Consider the following 21007-nt stretch of genomic DNA (forward strand, 5'->3'; position numbering starts at 1 on the left):
GTTGGGCTATAACTCCCACCATGCTCAACCAAAATTGGCACTTGTAACAATTCACATATCACACAAACTGCCACAGGCACTGTACTGTTATGGAACATTCTGATCAATACCTCACTGTGACTCAATTTAAGTTTTTTTAAATAAATAAATATGTGAAACTAACCAATAAATCAATTCTTAAGAGATTTGAACAGAGGTTTAATTTCTTACAGAAACTAACATGTGGTATGACTGCCTCAAGGTTTCGGAACACATCAATGGGGATACCAAGAGTATAATTTGTTTGTATCCAAGAGGTAAGGGATTTTGAAACATCCTGAGGGAAGATAGCTTGTTACCTTTCCGGTAAAATCAGTTTATATTTTGTCCATTGCTACTGGTGCTGGATTTACTGACCACTAACTATGTCTTATGACTAAACTGATGGTCTTGTACTTTGGACAAATGATGAGACAAAATGATTCACCAGAAAAGAGGATAATGCTCAGTAAAGTTGCAGCAATGGGTAAAGAAGACTTTTTACAACTAAACTGACTCAACGAAGGAAGCGATGGCCCCGAGTTAAGGTATGAAGAGTGCTGTTAATAACAGGGTCACTTACAGATCTCTTTTACATTGGGTCACTGTAAGGCAAAGCCAGCTTCACAGCAAATAATAATAACAACACACTATCTTATTGTAGAAGGGTTTGACAATGTATGTATCTCTGAGAGAGCCACCCAAAACTTCAATGTTAAGCTGCACAGATTCAGTTTACAGAGGTAGACTGTTTACTTTTTAAGTTCTTCACACATTTTAGTGACTAGCATTTGTGAAGAAAACACCATCTTATTCCTCCTATCCACTTTCTTTCCCTTCTGAAAGGATTAATGTTGCTCAGTTACCAAAAGACATCTCATGGAAGACAGATGTTTCAAGGAGATTCTTAATTATTTTTTTAATCCCCACCCCCACCTCCTGCAGAGTATGGTTAAACAAAAGTTGGTTCCAGCATTCTCCACTGGAAATGCTCAAAAATGTCCTGTATACACTAAAAGCGTACTGAGCTAGGAGCTTTTTAGGTGCCTTAGGCAAAGCATGCTCAGTCTTCATTTTTCATGCAGCTTCAGTCGGATAGCAGCACATATATGCACTTGGAAGACTTGGCTCTCTCAGCATATGAACATTCAGGATGATTTCTTGTTTCAGATAAATGCACAATCCATATTCCTATGCACTTCAGAAATTGCTCACAAAAAAAGGTTGTGAACAATTATAGCGGTTGAGCTGTAGTCATTTTTTAAAAAAAATATGTAGATTAAGATAAAATCTGTTATTTACAAGGTTGAAAATGCAGGCGTGCCTTTTAACAACATTACCTCCCCACATTTTAAAAATTCATAACCAATAACTTACCTGTGGTGGTAAACATTTCTCTAAAACCATAGGTATGCCACAGTCTAACACTTCTTTGCCTCCATACTGAAAACAGAATCAGAAAGCTGTAACAAAAATAACGCAGTAAAATGAAAAACTAAGCAGTCTCTCTTCTCCATCCAGGCTCACAGTCTCACCTTTCCTACACTGATCTGGCCTAAGTAGCGCAGGTTGTACAGCAGCCTGAGAAGAAAACAGTCAAGGCAATTAGTCCAAGAAGTCTACAAATCTGCAGTAGTTACTTCATTTATGCACCACATGCAACCTTCAGGGACAGTCCAAGCTGCACACCAGAGCTCTCTGCCTTCAAAGAAGAATGTTGCTGGATGATTCTGAACAATTATGTTGGCAGATTTGACCTCTATATTAGCTGGTTGTTACTTAACTGGCATAGATGTCTGAGCATGTACATCCACATGGCTGCTTTTCACTGTAACACAGAATAAAAATGGCAACATAGGACCCTCTAAATGTTGTTGGCCTGTAGTTCACATCATCCCTCACCACTTGCCATGTTGGGTGTGGCTAATGGGGATTGCAGTCCAACAAGACCTGGAGAACCAGAAGTTGCCTACCTGTGATACAGATGCAAATGATGATCAGAAGATGGCGCCCCTCATTTTTAAGTGTGAAGGAGTATTTTTTTAAGTATGAAAAGTGGCTATTTGCACCATGACATATGTAATCATATCAGAACATAAACTGTGCTTTGGAAGGACCTCCACAACACCCACAGGCACACAGCAGGCAGTTTTTGTCAGAAGAAATTCTAAATACGTACATAACATCTGGGGTGGACTTTCTTAGCTGTCTTGACTTTGGAGATGCTTCTTCTCACCTCAGAACCTTTACTTACATATGTATCTTCTTATATATCTTCCCCATAAATTCTCTTCAGCCAGATGGAAATATTACAGAAGAGAAGAAGATAGTGCACCTTCCAAATTCTTTTCTCAGTTTGGTACTGATTTTACTTGCTCTTAAGCCAAAAGAATTCTGTGACATCAGATAAACGTTTTTGTTTTTTTTAAACCTATGGCTTGTCTGTAGCAATTGGAAGTTCAAAGAAAACAGCACAAGAACCATAACATTTCACTTCAGTTACAGGCCTTGCTCAGAATTAATCCAAGCCTGCGATTTTTATTGTTACATTTTGTCAAACCTGAAGCCTGCAACGGTTTTGCCTTAGCTCAACAGCCCTGGCAGCCCCCTACCTGCCCCCCTGTAAGCTCCGGTCCTCTTTCTTTTCCTTCTGTACATGCTCATGCTGGAGCTGGAAGCGGGGGATTTTCTCCCGGAGAATTTTCAGGTAAGGCAACAGTGGCTTGTACATTCCTCCATCATGCCATTTCCAGCGGATTAGGCGGAAGCTCAGTGGTTTGCCCTTCAGCTTCTGCAGCACCGTCCCAGCCTGAAGTTAAATAGATGCAGAAGCTAGTAGGAAGGAATGTGTATTATCACTCACCAGCCCCTCATTCCATTTGCTTCCAAGACCCAGTGCTTAGAATATTACTTTCAAAAGGAACTATTCACGTTACGTCTGACTGAGCACCCAAAAGATCATTACGTCTTCTCTTACATATCTTATTTCTTCTCATCACCCAACAGGTCATTACTATGGTAGTGGTGATGTGTGCCTTCAAGTATTTTCTGACTTATGGCGATCCTAAAGCAGACCTATCATGGGATTTGATTGGCAAGATTTGTTCAGAGGAAGTTTGCCACTTCCCTTCCCTGAGGCCGAGAGCATGTGACTTGCCCAAGGTCATTCAGTGGCTTTCATGGCCAAACTGGGTATTGAACCTTGGGTCTCCAGAGTAATAGTCCAACATTCAAACCACTATGCCATGCTGGCTCCAATACCAAGAGAAATGCAGAATATAAATTGCATAGATAAATAAATAACTTGCTATTGTTACTGCAGTCCAGAAAGTAACTCATTGGATTACTCTTCCCTAATACATTGTTGTTAGTATCACTACTGTGTAGGTTAAAAATACAGGAAAAGGCTCTGGGGTTCCTTACCACATCTGATTATCCTAATAATGAGTAGGCCAATCTGCCTGTGCTCTTTCTTCTCCACTGACACTCACTCATTAACACAGGCACAGTGTAACAGATCATGAAGCTGCTATGTGCACTACTTGCACATGCAGCTGGCAGGGGTGTAGAAGCAGTTAAGCATTCAATCTCTTCTCTTTCCCCCGTCTCTCTCTTCCCCAAACAACTGCTCTTCATTTCATGACCAAGCTAGCCCAAGGTATACAGAAAAACATCTAAATGTCTTCTCATAGCTCACATCTGCCCAGCCAGTCTCAGTGTGCACCCTATGCCACAGTTTGGCATAACAAACCTTGCTCTCTCCATCTGCCTCTCTCCAGAACTCACACTGGCTCACCTAACAGTAGATGCTGTTTGGTTAAGTTGAGCAGAATGGAGGAAGGCAAAAAAGGCAGGCTTACATTTTTAAAGGTTTTTTAAAAAATTTATTTTATTGCCAAGTAAACGGAGTCTATGCCTAAACACTGTAAAAACACCAGCTCTCATCTAATTTTGGAAACTAAACAGGGTCATTTAGTGTTTGGATGGGAGACTGCCAAGGAATGCCAGGTGCTGTAGACTGTATTTCAGTGGAAAGAACCGCCAAAAGCACCTCTGAGCATTCCTTGGCTAAGAAAACTCTATGAAATTCACGGGGTTGTTATAAGCCAACAGGCAATTTGAAGGCACAGACACACATACACCACTTGAGTCTCTTATGTAGCTCATGTTTTCAATGCAGCACCTCCCACTTTTCTGTTTCTCTCTCTCCATCATTCTCTGTTGCTGGCCCCTCTGCTCCTCAATCCTACATGACACCCCACAAAAAGGCAGCGTAAGTCAGCTACCCTTGGCATCTCTTTCTACTCCCCTTGCTCAAACTGAGTTAGAACACACTCAGAAACATGTAACAGACGGGCAAAAGTAACACTATGCCAACCTGTTGCTATTTGCCAGAGTTAGGTTTTGCAAATAACAGGTTACTTTCAGGCAGTCCTCAGCTCTCTGTCTGCTATAAGTGTGGCACAACTGTGACTTGCTGATTTATTGTTTGGATGTTTACCTAGTGTCTAGGAACCACCGGATACTATACCTAATTGTTATTATCTATGTGAAAAATGAAGTGTCCTGCAGCAGCATGATCAGTGAACATTAAAAACAGTTGTTATTATAATTATCAATAATGATAAATACTATGATAATAATATACTTATAGGGGATATGTGTCTTGTCAGAGCCATAACTTCAAGAACTTCAACCTAGATATCTGAAATTTGGCATACTAATGTAATCCTATGAGTGAGCTACAGGGGAAGAGCTATTTGGCTTTCTAAAACCATACTACTGTATATACTCATGTATAAGTCTGGAAATTTTAGTCAAAAAATTGACCCCCAAAAAAACCCAAGTCAATTTATCCATGGGTCAATGTAAGTACTGTACTTTAACTCTTATAAAAAGCGAACCACCCCCTGGTGAAAGGCAAAGGTGTAATCTGTCCTGAAAGCACTGACCCCCTCTGCTCTCTCATCCATCCACCCTTCAATGGCTATAATTTTGTTAAGTTCTTTGGCATAATTTCCCTTTGCTTCAACCTGTAGATCCTTTGTCACCTGCCCCTAAATTTTACCCTCGACTTATACATGGGTCATATCAAAATACATAATTTTAGTCCCAAAACCTGCCCTCAATTTATACATGAGATCACTTATAGTCAAGTATATACGGTAATTAATTTTATCTAATTTAAGTGTGCCTGTTTCGACCTTGCAGTGCATGTTCCATCACTGAGTTTACATAGATGCAAAAGTTTGTAACTGATTTTGTCTGACGCCGAGGAAGAATTGTCTGGGAGTAAACCTACACTGCAGAAATAATGCAGTTTGACTCCAAGTGTGGTCCTTCCATCCTATGAAATCCTGGGATTTGCAGTTTTACAAGGTCTTTAGCCTTCTCTGCCAAAGAGTGCTGACGCCTCACCAAACTATATATTCCAGGAACCTGTAGGATAGAACCCTGGCCATTAAAGTGGTGTGGAACTGCATTATTTTGACAGTGCTGATGTATCCTCAGGGATAATGTTGTAGGGATGCCTTTTCCTTCCAGGTGTGGGTCATCTGCAGCTCTCTCCATGGACTTGGTCATATCCCCTCCTCAGGTAGGCTGTAGCTGTCCATCATGACAGGTAGCATGAATGGAGGATGGTGGTAAGAGCTGTGGCTTCACTCAGATAGCACAGCATAGTTCTGAACAATCTGGATAACTGTATATCTTGGTTTAAAGATTCTGGTCAACAAGGTGTTAGTCCAAGCCATATAAAACTAGACCCTTTCATTAATTATTTATAGGAAAGCATGAGGTAAGGAGGAACAAAATGCTACTGTGTGGAAAGAATCATGCTATCATATTATTCTGTTCCCTACACCTTCAGCCTATACTCCATGTCCAATGAAAGTGCTCACAGGACTATTTCCACCCCATTCCTCTTCGGATTCTCCTTTATAAAGTTGTTTGTTGTTTACTGCAAACCTTAGCCTTCCTCCAAGTTTCTTGACCTCTGCTACATGCATGGCATCAGTTTGACTACATGGGATTCCATCATCAGGGAATCAATTTGCTGTTCATGTATTAATTTATCAAAAAATAAACCCCAAACATGAAGTATACACCCATTCAAATTATATATTTATCTGTATGACAATAAATAAATAAATAAATAAATAAATAAATAAATAAATAAATAATCCAAATCGGATTGGGTTGGGTGATTTCATTAAACTGTGACTTCCTTACTACCTACAGCATAAAGCCAACCTGTGAAGAGGCCTGCAAGTTCTCCCCATTCTCCCTGTCCACCCCCCGCTACCATAGTTACTATGCCTTAGTATTATTTCCCACATTTCTCTACATGTAAACAAAATACATTGGTGAAAATTAGCTACTGATATTATCAATTTAAGTTTCTGATTTTCTAAATAATAATAATTTATTGTTATATTCTGCTTAACAGAGAGAACATGAACATATCTCATTTTTAAACCTCACACAAAAACACAACACAGTTTTTTTTCCTCCTGGGCCTTTTTCAATCCTTCACCCATCCCTCATCATGATCTCCAGGTCAAACACCAGAGCTTTTGTTCTGCATGGTTCCCATAGCAACTGTGCACAGCTATCTCTTCTGCTCCTTCTCAGGATCTCAAAGTGAAGTATCAGCCTTCGCTTCCCCTGCCACCCCCAGAGATCAAACTGCTCCCTTCCGTACCTGCCCATTGCATGCATTCCTCAGTGAAAATCCATTTATTTCATCAATGACGTCTCCAACCAGCACAACCTCATCTACCTCTGCCTGGCTTTGTGGAAGCACATCTATGATGAAAATCCGTCCATCTAAGTATCTGTGATTGGGGGGGGGGAGGAGAAAAGAACACCCTCTGAAGAAGTATTTTACTCAAAACACTAGGAGAGTTCTAGAGCAGTAGTTCTCAACCTTTAGTCCTCCATTTGTTATGGACTTCAAATCCCAGAAGCTCCAGCCAACTTGGCCAACCATCAGGAATTATGGAAGCTGAAGTCCAAAACACCTGGAGGGACCAAGCTTGGAATTTACTGTTCTGGAGGGTCTTGTGAGAGCGCCATACGTGGCCCCTCAATGCTATCTGTTTGGCAAGAGACAATACAACTTCCGTTCCAACCTCAGGTGTCCAAAGAAAGCCTTGCCAAATTGGAGTACATTTAGAGTAGGAATAGGAAGGTTTGACAGGATTAATCCCACACTGAAAGCCAGTTATGGCTGACACACAGGGTGGGTGGGTGGGTGGGTTGTAGGGCTCTGTGGCCAGCTGTGCCCTGTGGAATTCAACTAGAGCTTGGAACAGTATTTGTAACAGTAAAATGTTAGCAGTTAATCATTACTTTGTGAAAGTAACCTATTTTAATATTTTAAGACCCTCCTCCTCCTCCACCGATGCCCGGTGTTCTGTTCAACCTGTGGAATTATAAACATCATCCAGCTGAGATAGAGAGAAAGGCCTGCCAGCTCCATCAGGGATGGCCTAGAGTAAGATGCAGAGCCCTCCCTGCAGTCCATCTGCCTTGATCCAGGCCTCAGAGGGAGAGAAGAACTGCTGGACCTGATCTCCTTCCCCACCACCATTCCCTTCTCCTTTTGTGTCGTGTCTTTTAAGTCTAATTAACCATTTCTAAGCTCCTCTGAGAGCCTTTGTGAGTGAAGAGCAAGGTATAAATACTCTAAAAAAATACTCTAAACAAATAAATAAAAGAGTAACATTACTGACACATGGATTTTTTTTAAAAAAATGGCTTAGAAAAATACCACCACAAAACCCCAACAACCTTCAAACAAAGTTTTAGACATAACAAAACATTAGGAATCCAACCACTGTACCAAGCTGGTTCTCTTTTATACTCTTCTATGGGTGCAAAAACCAGCCTCAAAATACATAAGTAAAACTTGGTGAAATCTCTGCACTAAGGCTGAGGAATGGAATACTATTTCAAATGCTGCAGCACTGCTCTATGCTGTTTCCCATCATTGCCAGATGCAGAATACAAAATGCAACACTAAATCAAGTTGATGCACATTATTTAATGATCATATCAGTTTTCAATGACTTTCCCTTCCAGGTTGCCTACACCCAACTTTTTAAGAGGATGAACTTTGTACAGAAGGACAGTAAAGCAATGCAGGAGAGTGCCAAATCCCTTACCTGAGCACCATTCCAAGCTCCCTGCAGGGGACAGTGTCGTAGGTCACGCACACCTGGAAAGCAGGATTCATCAGTGGGGCCCCCAGCAAGCTTGAAGAAATCCCCTTTCACCATGCACAGCCTTAGCAAAGATGAGGCATTTTGCTTCCATTAAAGAATTTACTTTTATCTACTTTATGAAGGAAAGCAGTGAAGGGCCCTGAAGTTTAGAGTTTTCCATTTAACCATTAAAAAAGATAACCAGGGCGATAACAGGATGAAGCAACTGCAATCACTGCTACATGGAAGGACCTTTGGGTTCTATGGCAGAATTAGGGATCCTTTGGACCTCCAGATGCTATTGGGCCTCAACTCCCAAATGCCGTAGTGTGCATGGTCAATGACCAGGGACTCTGGAAGGCCTGGATACCTGGAGGGCTCCAGTCCTTTTTTAGGTGAACCACTCATGGATGTCTTTACAGCTGGGATTAAAATGATCTCTGATCTGCTGAACTCAGAGGTTTTCAGCCTATAGGAACATCCCGATTGGAATCTTGCATTGTTTTTACTATACAGTATATGTTTGTGTTTTTTAAAAATCAACTACACTAGGCTCATACTGGTCCAATCTGAAGCTGGTTTGGAAAACGTGAAAGTACTTTCACAGTATTAATCCCCTCAGAAAGGGTCACAAACACATTTACAGGAGGATACACATTTCAAATTGTCTTGCTTGTGTTGAAATGATTTGTCAGTTATAAACTATGGCCTAGCTAAAGCCAAATCCCTCTCTTAACAAGTGGCAGCTGATGTCCTCCATGTCGGTGGGGCAGGTATCTGTTCCAGGTCTTAGTCCAAATTTCAAAGGAGATGTCCAAAATCCAGAACCTATATGGAGGCCAGAGTTCAGCACCTTCAATAGTTCCTTTAGAATTTGGACCAGATTCTTAGACAGATTCACTGGACCTGAATCTTTATGTACATTCATTGCCTCACTAGCATCAGAGCTGCCACCTTCACTGCCTCTAATTTTAAAATACAATTTATGTATTTAAAAAATAAATTCAATTGATGACTATTTTAAAATACCTCAAGTGGTGTCTATCAAAACATCTAGTATTAAAAATTGAGGGAAAGCCGTTTGGAATCCTTAGGAAGCAGCCATGACAGTTAAAATGGAATCACAGTGCTACAATAGTGCTAAAAAACAAAACAAAGCTCAAGCTTAAAACAGAGGAGCCATTTTGTCTTGTGCTTTTGGCGTGAAAATCTTTTATGGCCATCACCATCTATAAAACAGCAAGATGAGAAAATGTTATGAACCAAGCAAGAAGAGGGCACTAAGAAAGAAAACTAAAACCTCTTACCGGAAGTTGCCAGCTTTCATCCAAGAAACTGGAATTCTATAAAGAAAAGATACAGCAAACCATGAGAGGCAAAGCCAAAGGTTAAAACAGAGATCATTGTACATATATTACATAGGAGAGACTGCATTAAACTTTGGTCCTAAAGTCATCAATTACTGTACCTGCATATCTAGGGAGAAATTCATTTCTGTCACCACAAGCATCAGAGAAAGGAAAGGCTCTGGAAAAGGAGAAGCAAGGTCACTGTACAATCCCTGATCAGCTTTAGAGACTCGTTTATCAGCAGTGTCATAGCAATACTGGAAACACCATAAAAAACTGGGAGACCTCACATTTAACCACAGGAAGAGCAGGCCCTCCCATAATAATATCCAAGCCTCTCTAAAGGCAAGCAATGACAAAGAAAGGCAGGTTTCTAATCTGCATTACTCACTTTTGACTCATGGCTAATAGAAAGCAGATTAAAAAGGGTAAAGATGCCAGATTCTTTTAAAAAAAAATCCCTACAAAGAATGGTCAAGGCTGTCCTCACTGGTCTTTTGTATGATGCCTGAATAGATGAAACATGTGTTCACACATATGAACACAAGGCATGCAGATACAATCAAGCCATATGTAGGGGAGAAATTAAAATGATGAGACTAGAAATTATACACTAGCTATTATACATGACTGTCTGGTATCTATAATGGTATAGGACTTGCAGCTTTGGATCCCAGAGTTAAGCTCAACACTTACCACTCCTCCACAACTTCTTGGAAATCCTAGGAAGTGGTCATTGTAATTCAGGGTGAAAAAGCATGGGGTCCTTTCATACTGCACAATTACAGTGCTATGATTTCATTTTAACTGCCATGGCAATGTCCTATGAGATCCTGGCATTGGCAATTAAGGGGGCCTTTAGCATTCCCAGCCAGGTAGCTCCTCAGGTGCCTCTGACCAAACTATAAACCCCAGGAGGGATACCTTGGTGTGGTGCCATGACAGTTAAAAGTGAGATCCTAGCACTATAATTATGTATTATGAAAGGGCTCATGGTTGCAGACTGAGACCCACTGTCTCTCTACTTGGTTATATTAGTTTATATGTGACTTCTGTGAGGCTCTGAGATATCCAACTGTCCAAGGATTTAAAATATATAAATTTGTGGTCTCTTCCAACTCTATGATTCTATGACTGTATACTGAAGAAGAGATGGTTTAGGGTTTCTCATCTCTGCAAGCGGATTATTCACATCTCTTTTTTGAGATACCCACTTCATACTAAGAAACTCAGTCAACATACTGCTTTCTGTTCTTAACGTTTATTTCCTCCATGTGGTTTCTTGTAGGGAATTTGACACCTAGGAGTCTTCCATGTTGGACGTAAGTCTGCCCAAAGGTGCAGGGGGGAAAGAAAAATACACTAGAACTCTTCCCACTACCACCACCATATATAAACAGCCTGTTGCTATGGCATTCCAAAGAAAAATAGGTCAGAAAATGCCAACTATTGAACCATCATCCATTTGCAAAGGGCATGTTGATTTGCACATACTTATTGTTGCTCACAGAAACACAAGTGCTTCTATAACTGCAAAGCATTGCAAGCATAAAGACTCTCTGTCCCACCTTGCTCTCAATGATAATACTGCAGTTGATAGTACAGACCTAACAGCTAAGTAGCAGTTGTGACTTCTCTATTTTTTCAATATCCCTTTTCCTCAGTTACTTATTTGAACATTATCCATATTCATAAAGGAAAAAATAAGTGCAAATATCTTTTTTTAATCCCCCAGTTAATCAAACCGAAATAATCAAAGATTATCATACTTAATTTCTTACACTAACAGAATTACAAATTCAGCAGCTTTTCCATTAATTTTCTTAATAGAATGTTCATTCCAAAACTATATACAGGCTGAGTCTCCTTTATCTGAAATACTTGGGGCCAGAAGTGTTTTGTATTTCAGAGTTTTTCAGATTTTGAAATAATATCATATACATAATGGTAGGATTCAAAGATCTAGCCATGTTAGTCTGTAGAATCAATACACAGAAAGATCTTGTAGCACCTTTGAGACTAACTGAAAGAAAGGAGTCAGCAGCATGAGCTTTTGTAGACTACATACATATATATGCTAATATATCTTGGAGATGGCACTCAAGTGTAAACACAAAATTCACTTATGTTTCATATACATCTTATACATATATACAGAGCCAGCAGCTAGCTTCCCCACACCATTGGGACTTTAAGCAGAGGCAAAGGCAAAGGCAGAGGCAACAGCAGCTGAGGAAGGGGGTGTGGCTTGGGTGAGACATTTATACCCTCCCCAAACACTCCTTCAGGAACACCACTCCAGCCCTGAAGCCAGAAGCCAGAGCCAGCAGCTAGCTTCCCCACACCATTGGGACTCCTCAAGCAGAGCTCGACGGCGGCGGTTGTGGCGGAGGGAGAGTTGCGGATGCAGTGGGTTCCCTTGAGGGCCCAGGGAACACCACCACCCCCCTCCCAATTCAGTGGGCTTTGACCTTTCACCATCTCACCTGAGGCCGGGAATGTGGCAGGGGCGGCCATTGGAGTTGTGCTGGGGAATGGGAGGTATGGTTGGGATAGAGGGAACAGATGTTACAAAAGAAGACGGGATCGCTGTTTGAAAGCTATCCCGTCTTCAGTTCCCTCTGTTTCTCAGAATGGCTTGGAGAGCAAACCAACCATTCCACAGAACCTCACTCTGCTCCTTTGCAATGCCAGGTCGGTAAAAAACAAGACCCATATCATCCAGGACCTCCTCCTGGATGAAGATGCCGACCTGGCTTGCTTCACAGAGACCTGGCTGGGAGAGGATAGCACTGCCATATGGGCGCAGGCCCTCCCAGCTGGGTACTCTGTCAGTGAGCAAGTGAGGGGAAGTGGGCAGGGGGGCGGAGTGGCTCTAGTCTATAAGAACCATCTGACCTTGGCCAGGATACCTGTCCGGAACACAGTCCATTTCGAGTGTATGTACCTTAGCCTGAAGACCAGGGATAGTTTGGGGATTTTGCTAGTCTACCGGCCACCCCGTTGTCTAGCAGACTCCCTGACCGAGCTGACACAGCTGGTCTCTGAGCTGTTGTTGGAGACCCCCAGACTCTTAGTTCTGGGGGACTTCAACATCCCGCTCGAGACCAGTTTAACAGGTGCGGCTCGGGAGTTCATGGAGACCATGACAAACATGGGCCTATCCCAATTGGTCAAAGGGCCCACACATTGTGCAGGTCATACACTTGATGCGGTCTTCAGTACGGAACAGGAATATCCGTGGGCGGAGGTGGCAAGTACCTCCGCATTGTCATGGACGGATCATTTCCTGGTCAAGACGAAACTTAGAGCCAATATCTGCCCCACCGGGGGTGGCGGACCCATTAGAATGGTCCGCCCTCAAAGGCTGATGGAGCCCATTGGATTCCAGACAGCCTTAGAGGGTTTAATGGTTGGGAATGCCGGTGATCCTGTCGATGCTCTGGTCAATACCTGGAACACCGATCTTACCAGGGCTATCAACACGATTGCTCCCAAGCGCCCTTGCCATCCCGCCCCAAATCGGAGGCCCTGGTTCACGCCAGAGCTGAGGAAGATGAAGCGGTTTGGACGACGGCTAGAGCGCAGGTGGCGGAAGACTCGACTCTTATCCGACAGAACTCGCCATAGGAACTTTCTTTGTTCCTATCGGGAGGCAATACGTGCAGCGAAGAGAGCCTTCTCCTCTGCACGTATTGCGTCTGCAGAGTCCTGTCCAGCAGAGCTGTTTAAGGTGGTGAGGGAAATGACGCAGGTGCCCCCTGCGCCAAATCCCTTACTTAACCCGACGACGGCCTGCTGCGACGCGTTTAACAACTTCTTTGCAGACAAAATCTCTCAGATAAGAGCCGACTTAGATGCCACCGTTGAAACAGAGTTGACAGGCGAGGCGTCCAGTGACTCCGCCGATGTAGTCATACTGGATCAGCTCCAATCTGTGAGTACTGATGATGTGGACAAGCTGCTTGGTAAGGTGAGGAAGACAACTTGCCCTCTTGACCCTTGCTCATCATGGCTGGCCGTCCGGGGGGGGATGCATTGATGAGATTCCTCACGGATATCATCGGTGCATCCTTCAGGGAAGGACATGTTCCATCTTGTTTAAAGGAAGTGGCGGTTAGGCCACTCCTGAAAAAACCTTCCCTAGACCCCCTGGATATGAGGAATTATAGGCCAGTGTCATTGCTGCCATTTTTGAGCAAGGTGATCGAGAGGGCGGTTGCCCTTCAGCTCCAAGCTGTCTTGGATGAAACCGATTATCTAGACCCATTTCAAACTGGCTTTAGGACAGGCTTTGGGGTTGAGACTGCCATGGTTGCCTTGACCGACGATCTGCGTCTGAGCATTGACAGGGGGAGTGTGACCCTGTTGGTGCTCTTAGACCTCTCAGCGGCTTTTGATACTATAGATCACGGCATCCTCTTGGACCGCCTGAGGGGGTTAGGTATCGGGGGCACTGCTTTGCAGTGGTTCCGGTCCTTCCTCTCGGGCAGGTCTCAGAGGGTGCTACTCGGGGACTGTAGCTCCAGTAAGAGGTACCTCACTTGTGGGGTTCCTCAGGGGGCTATTTTGTCCCCGATGTTATTTAACATCTATATGAAGCCGCTGGGTGAGATAATACGGAGTTATGGTGCTGGGTGTTATCAGTACGCTGATGACACCCAAATCTATTTCTCCGTATCTCGTTCGTCGGCCTCGAATTCCGATGGCATCTCTTCTCTCAATGAATGTCTTCAGGCGGTAATGGGCTGGATGAGGAAAAACAGATTGAAACTGAATCCAGACAAGACGGAGGTGCTCATGGTAGCGGCCCCGAAACCAAGAATTGGGTTCCAACCTCCAGTCCTGGATGGGGTCACACTCTCCTCCAGCGACTGTGTTCACAGTCTGGGGGTGCTCCTTGACTCGTCGCTCCTGATGACAAATCAGGTAAATGCGACGGTCAGGAGTGCCTGTTATCAGCTTCGGCTGATATGCCAGCTGCGCCCTTTTCTGGAAGTAAGGGATCTCGAGACGGTTGTGCACGTGCTGGTAACCTCACGCCTTGACTTCTGTAATGCACTCTACATGGGGCTACCCCTGTGCTTGACTCGGAAATTACAGCTGGTTCAAAATATGGCAGCCAGGCTTGTTTCAGGAACATCTAGGAGGGACCACATTACTCCGGTTTTGAGGTCCCTCCACTGGCTGCCTATCAGCTTCCGGGCCCAGTACAAGGTGTTGGTTATCACCTTTAAAGCCCTAAATGGCTTGGGTCCAAGCTATCTCAGGGACCGCCTCCTCCCGTACAATCCTCCCCGCGCTCTCCGGTCCTCTGGGAGGAACTTACTACAGCCTCTAAAATCTAGGCTTGCGGTGACCTCCCAGAGGGCGTTCTCTGCTGTCGCCCCCAAACTCTGGAACGACCTGCCAGATGAGATCCGTCAGTTGACATCATTAGACAGCTTTAAAAAAGCTGTCAAGACGGATCTCTTCCGGCAGGCCTTTCCAGATTAACCATCCCGGCCCAGGTTCCCTGATTCCCTCATTCCTCCCGTGGCCTCATCTTAGTGATGATTGAGGATCAACAGAGGGATATCAGGGTTTTAGTTTTAGTTTTTAACTGTTGTTTTTATGAATTGATATTGTGTTTTAATATGTTAGACTGTTTAATACTGTCTTAAGGGGGGGAGGGATAAAGTGTTTTTAATTGTCATATTTTATATTTTACTGTTGGATTGGTTTGCCAGAGGGCAGTATACAAATAATAATAATAATAATAATAATAATAATAATAATAATAATAATTATTATATAGCCTGAAGGTAATTTTACACACAATATTTTTAATAATGTTGTGCATTAAACAACTGAATCATCAGAAAGCAAATGTGTCAGTATCTCAACCACCATCTGACTAGTTTTGGATTTTGGAATAGTTTGGATTTCTGAATTCTGGATAAGAAAGACTCAATCGGTACATGAGCTGGTTAAACTTCAACTTTTATGGATCAATTCCAAAGACCCTTTTTTAATAATAATAATAATAATAATAATAATAATAATTGTATTTATATACTGCTTTTCCAAAAGATCAAAGCCGTTTACAAAGAATTAAAACCAATTACAAACACATCATAAAAAAAGATAAAAACCAGTAACACAATATACACTATACAAATCTAAAACAGTCATTCAATAGAGTGAGGCAGACAGTCGATGGGATCAAAATACACAACTTCATTTTCCAGAGGGGAAGGCTTGACAGAAGAGGAAGAAGGTTTTAAGCCTCTTCTTAAATGTTTCCGGGGGGTGATAAGGCGGAGCTCCTCGGGAAGACTGTTCCAGATTTGTGGGGCCGCTACTGAGAAGGCCATCTGGGATGTAACAACATATTTAGAAGGTGGGATTTCCAGCAAGTTCTTCCCAGTTGTTTGGTGTGTGCGGGGCGGATTATATGGGGAGATGTGGTCCCTAAAGTAACTCGGGCCCAAGCCATGTAGGGCTTTATAGGTAATAACCAACACCTTGTATTGTGCTCGGAAGCGAATAGGCAGCCAGTGCAGATCTTTCAGAATAGGTGTTATATGGTCAAACCTGGAAACACCAGTGACCAATCTGGCTGCCATATTCTGTACTAGCTGAAGCTTCCAGGCTTGGTACAAGGGTTGCCCCATGTAGAGCGCATTACAGAAACCTAAGCGAGAGGTTACCAGAGCACGTACCACAGTTTCAAGGTCCCTTTGGCCCAGGTAGGGTCGCAATTGGCGTATCAACTGAAGTTGATAGCAAGCACTTCTGACTGTCACATCCACTTGAGATGTCAACTGTAGAGACGAGTCCAGAAGTACTCCTAAACTACGAACTTCGTCCTTCAGGGGAAGTGTGACCCCGTTCAGGACAGGTGGATAAACTTCCTTCCCCAGGCCTGGGAATCCTGTACTATTAAAAATCACCTTTCCAACCAAACTTGTCCTATCCAAACTTAGACCCATACTTGTTTGCTTGTTTAGTTCCCCACAATGGCTTACTCATCTTTGAAGGGTATGTATAAAAATATACATTTCAATGGGCCCGTACAGACAGGCCAAAATAAAGCTGCTTCGGGTCACTTTGGAGGTATGCTGTTTAAATGATGCATGTGTCAAGAAGCCAGAAGCTGTGCCAAAGCTGTGGTCCAGTCCTTAGGACTGGAGTGTGGCTTTGGCATGGTTTCTGGCCTCTTAGGATGCATACATCATTTAAACAGCATACCTCCAAAGTGACCCAAAGCAGCTTTATTTTGGCCTGTCTGTACGGGCCTTATAAATAGAACTTCTTCTCTTGTAACTAAACAAAGTAGTTTTCTGCAGTGGTGGGCCCTTTAACTTCTGCAGGTCAATTAAACTGAGCAGGGCTGTTGATAACAGAGTGACAGCAATTACTGCTACTATTCCTTGGTACTCTGTAGACCTTTATTGTAAGAACACCAAATAGTCCATTCCTTTTATCAGTCTGAACAGGAAACTATTGCAGGTACTGTACATAGTCCCAAGTCCCAAGAGGGTGAAGCTGCCTATCCCAGAGAGATGTATGGAATATGGTTCCCACAGGAGAAGGGAACATGGAACAGTGACTGGATTCCACTGCTTCCATCCACTACTATAAAAACTACTTTGAGAAGATTACAATACAGCATGTGAAGCAGCTTTCCTTATCCATGGACATGGACAATTCTAAGGAAAATGAAGGATGAAGGGCTAAGGAGTTACAAATTGTCAGGGCTTGGACTGTGGGCAGTGATATGAATCTGGGAACCAGGAGTAAGGAAACAGCAGGAAATAAAACAACTTAAAGGTATAAACATGGGCACTTTACAGACCGCCCAAAAAGGGCGGTCTGCCGGCGCCTCCATTTCCGCTGCCGGGAAGCCTCAGCCTCCAAACGTCGAGGCTTCCTGATGGCTGAAAAAGAAGCCCCAAAAAGAGGCTTCTTTTGGCAGTGTGCTTATGATGCCGCAAGGCGCCAATGGCTCACTTGTGGCGTCATAGGTGAGCCACGACGTGTGGATGCTAAGAGTCCGCGACGTCAAAATGGCGGCGCCCATGTGTATAGGGCGCCGCCATTTTGTACGTACTAGGTACGTACTAGGGTTAGGGTGTCCAGAAGGGATGCCCTTTCGTAACCCTAGTATGTACCTAGTACGTACTTTTTGTCTGTGCGGAACAGGCCACAGAAAGAACTGAAAATAATTAAAATTGGTCATTTCTAAATGTAATGAAGTAACAAATACTGACTCTTGTTTGTTCATAAGTATCTGAGCTGTGTGATGATCTTCAACATAGTTTTAGACTTTCAGTTAGCCATAGTCCAATCAGAAAATATTTTCCACTTCAAAAGGCATATATATAGAATACATGGGCTAGCTGGAGGTTAAGGACTGTCAGAATCACCCAAGAACATTACACATACACCAGCTGGATATCACACAGATCATTGCTGCAAGACAATCTGTCAGAGTACATCTGTCTTGCCACAATATTTATAAAATGATGAACAATGTGCAAGCCAGGAAAATAGGGTGTCAGAAAGAGAAAAGCAAAACCAGAGGGAAGAGAAGCATTTAACTGACTAAGCAGATGCTGAGATAGTGGAGAGGACTTTCCACAGGGAAAAAAACTAGGTGGTAATGGTGGGGGGAAATGGAAAAAGAAAAAAGGAGAGAGAAAAAAAAGAAAATCAATGTTGGAATATTTTATTTTAGCATGATTCAGGAAAACCTGGGCAAAAATGTTTTTTTCCCTTAATTTTTCCATGAGCCACATCTCTATCCATGACTCAACATTCCATAGCATCTTAGAAGGGTGGTCCCATTATTTTTCAGTGAAAGAAAAAGAACCAAGGAATTTTGTGTGGCAAATTAAAGACTAGGACCTACATCAAATTACTAATCCCAGCTACATCAGACCAATTTAATTAACAAACCTGTACATATGTGTTGATTTAGCTGGTAACCCATTGATTCAATGGGAATACCCTCAGTGGGAGCAGCAAGTGGATTTTGGCCTAACAAATTTATGGTAATATAAACTTTCTTGGTTTAACAGTTCCACTTCATGAAATCCAGTCTAATGAATGCCATGTATTCCTTAGAATGCTGTGAAGCACAATGTGATAGCGTTATAATGCTGTTGAGGAAACTCACCGGAAAAATCTTCATTGCCCAAGATAGAGGTCAATGGATCATACCACTGAAATCAGATAAAAATACACACAGAAACACCAACCTAAATTAATTGATCACAATAATTTATGTGGTTCAGAAGAAAGAGACAATTATTAAAGCTTACATAGAAAAGTAAGTTTTACATCAGGTTTGGGATTTTAGATGTAGGAGATCAAGGTACAGCTGCTACCAGCTTTCCTCAAGCTGGACTAAAGGTCTTACTGCCATTGTTTAAAAAGGCAGTTATATGTTTTTCTTGGTAAACTAAAGTTTTAAAAGAACATTTATCCTGATCTTTTCTGGATAAAGTAAAAAACAACAATGCCTTCAAGACTGCAAGTATGTGGATTCCATCATTTAGATATGAACAGGAGTGCCATACAAATCAGGTATTTAGCACAGCACACCCATTTACTTGCATGCCACAACAGAAGTCCCAGAAAAATGTTGAATTCCTTTACTATTCAAATTAACTGCTCCTTCTTAATTTCTATGCATTGTTTATTATTCCTACCTCAGACATCCTGGGAGATTTGACCAGCTGCTGAAGAGCAACAGCTAGTAACTTGCCATTCAAAGCAAGACGCAAGAAGTACCGTCCTCTTCCTTGTGCTGTCAGCAGCTTCTGACATGAATTAGTCTTCTCAATCATCATTGACAGATGTGGCATGCTATAGGGGGGAAAAAGACTTTGTTACCATGAACTCCGTTTTACATTTAAACCTTGCATTCACTGTCCAGAAGTATTATTGAAGTCCTTTCAAATGAGGAGGAAAACCAATGCACTTCCTGTGATATTTTCTTTAATACTTCTCATGGAGCAGGGCTAAGAATTCTGGGAACTGTGAATTTCCCTCCAAAGTGAAAAATCGCCTTTATTTACTATGGTTCTTTAAGACTGATTTTTAAAAGAAGAGACTTTAAAAGTGGGATTTAAAGAAGAATGGTGTGAGGTAAAAACAACAGCAACAGAAGACTATATTCCCCTTCCAATAAAATGCTTCTACAGACCACCAACCTGTGAGGGGTCTCCTGGTTTGGAAGCTGTTCCAGCCAGTGCCAATAGTCCTTCCTTTTGAATCCCAGAACTGGCTCTGAAGAAGACAAGACAAGTTCCTTTAGAAAGAGAGGGATGTGTGGCATGATACACACAAAAAATAGATGGGAACCTTGTAGGTTCTGAGTGGTGGCACAGGAGGGTCTTGTTCTCTACTTGCATCAATAAAGTGTGCCTAGAAAAAGAAATTTTATAATCAGAGCCAGTATCAAATGTTCAGCATACATACTTGTTTGAACCTGCAAACTGGAATTCGACTACACACCAGGAATGGGCAACTAAGGACTGTGTGGGATACACTGGTTCAATGGGACTCAGCAGGGCTGCCTCTCCATTGTCATCCCTTTGTGTCCCACCAAAATCCATTGCTCCCATACAAGAGTAGCCAGTCATGCCTCCTGAAGCCTCTGGAGTACAGTGGACATTTCACAGCATTCTGACACCCTCTCATCTGATTTAGGCCTGTACAAGCTTTGCTTAGAAATCCGAAGTGGCCAAACAGTCACTTCCTATCTTGGGGAGGGGAGGTCATGGAGGCTCAGGGTCTCCTTAAAATCAGGCAAAATGGCCAATTGTGCATTCAGAATGCTACAGACCACTTTAAGGTGAAATATTTTTGGTGAGTTGAACAAAAATAGCCTTGGGGTACAAGTTCTTGGGCTATATCTTAGCTACTTGTTCTGTTGTTGTGAGGTGCCATCAAATCAGCTTATAAATGTGAAACCCTCAAGATCCCCAGTCCTCAAGAGCCCTGCTCAAGTCTTGCAAACTCAGGACTATGGCTTCTTGAATTGAATCAATCCATTGGTAATATGGTCTTCTTTTTCCTGACTGCATTCCACTTAATTTTAATGTGGTCTTCTCTTTTCCTACTACCTTCCATTTAATTTTAATCTTCTTCAATGAGTGATGTTATTTCATGATAGAACCAAAGTATGACAGCTTCAGTTTAGTCATTTAAGCTTCTGGGGAGAGTTCAGGCTTAATTTCCTTCAGAAGCCATTTATGTGTCTTTTTGGCAGTCTATGATGTCCACAGAACTCTTTTCCAGCACCACATCTCAAATGAGTTGATTTTCTTCCTTTCTGCTTTCTTCACTGTCCAGCTTTCACAAACAGACATAGTAATTGGAAATACTCCGGAATGGGTTATTCTGATTTAACTACCTTTCTGTGGCGGTGGGATTGCATCC

General features: G+C 42.5%; 1 protein-coding gene across 4 annotated transcripts in view; it reads right to left on the reverse strand.

Annotated features, from left to right (window-relative positions):
* The window catches only part of LOC149322167 (uncharacterized), a 34121-nt gene that overhangs the window by 6253 nt on the left and 6861 nt on the right, over window positions 1-21007 (reverse strand). For 2 of the 4 annotated variants that reach the window (XM_089535982.1, XM_089535991.1), the window contains exons 3-12: window positions 19777-19852; window positions 19273-19429; window positions 18738-18783; window positions 9694-9752; window positions 9533-9568; window positions 8187-8239; window positions 6722-6854; window positions 2631-2827; window positions 1554-1599; window positions 1396-1461 (exon numbers count right to left, since the gene is read on the reverse strand). In XM_089535982.1, the coding sequence (XP_089392108.1) occupies window positions 1396-1461; window positions 1554-1599; window positions 2631-2827; window positions 6722-6854; window positions 8187-8239; window positions 9533-9568; window positions 9694-9752; window positions 18738-18783; window positions 19273-19429; window positions 19777-19852 (869 nt within the window). Of the gene's footprint in view, window positions 1-1395; window positions 1482-1553; window positions 1600-2630; window positions 2828-6721; window positions 6855-8186; window positions 8240-9532; window positions 9569-9693; window positions 9753-18737; window positions 18784-19272; window positions 19430-19776; window positions 19991-21007 lie in introns of all 4 variants that reach the window. The other 2 variants (XM_089536001.1, XM_089536011.1) reach the window with 2 other exon arrangements.

The sequence above is a fragment of the Sceloporus occidentalis genome, unplaced genomic scaffold (assembly GCF_023333645.1).
Source record: "Sceloporus occidentalis isolate IW3139 unplaced genomic scaffold, rSceOcc1.0.p SCAF_1, whole genome shotgun sequence".
Taxonomy (NCBI): Eukaryota; Metazoa; Chordata; class Lepidosauria; order Squamata; family Phrynosomatidae; genus Sceloporus; species Sceloporus occidentalis.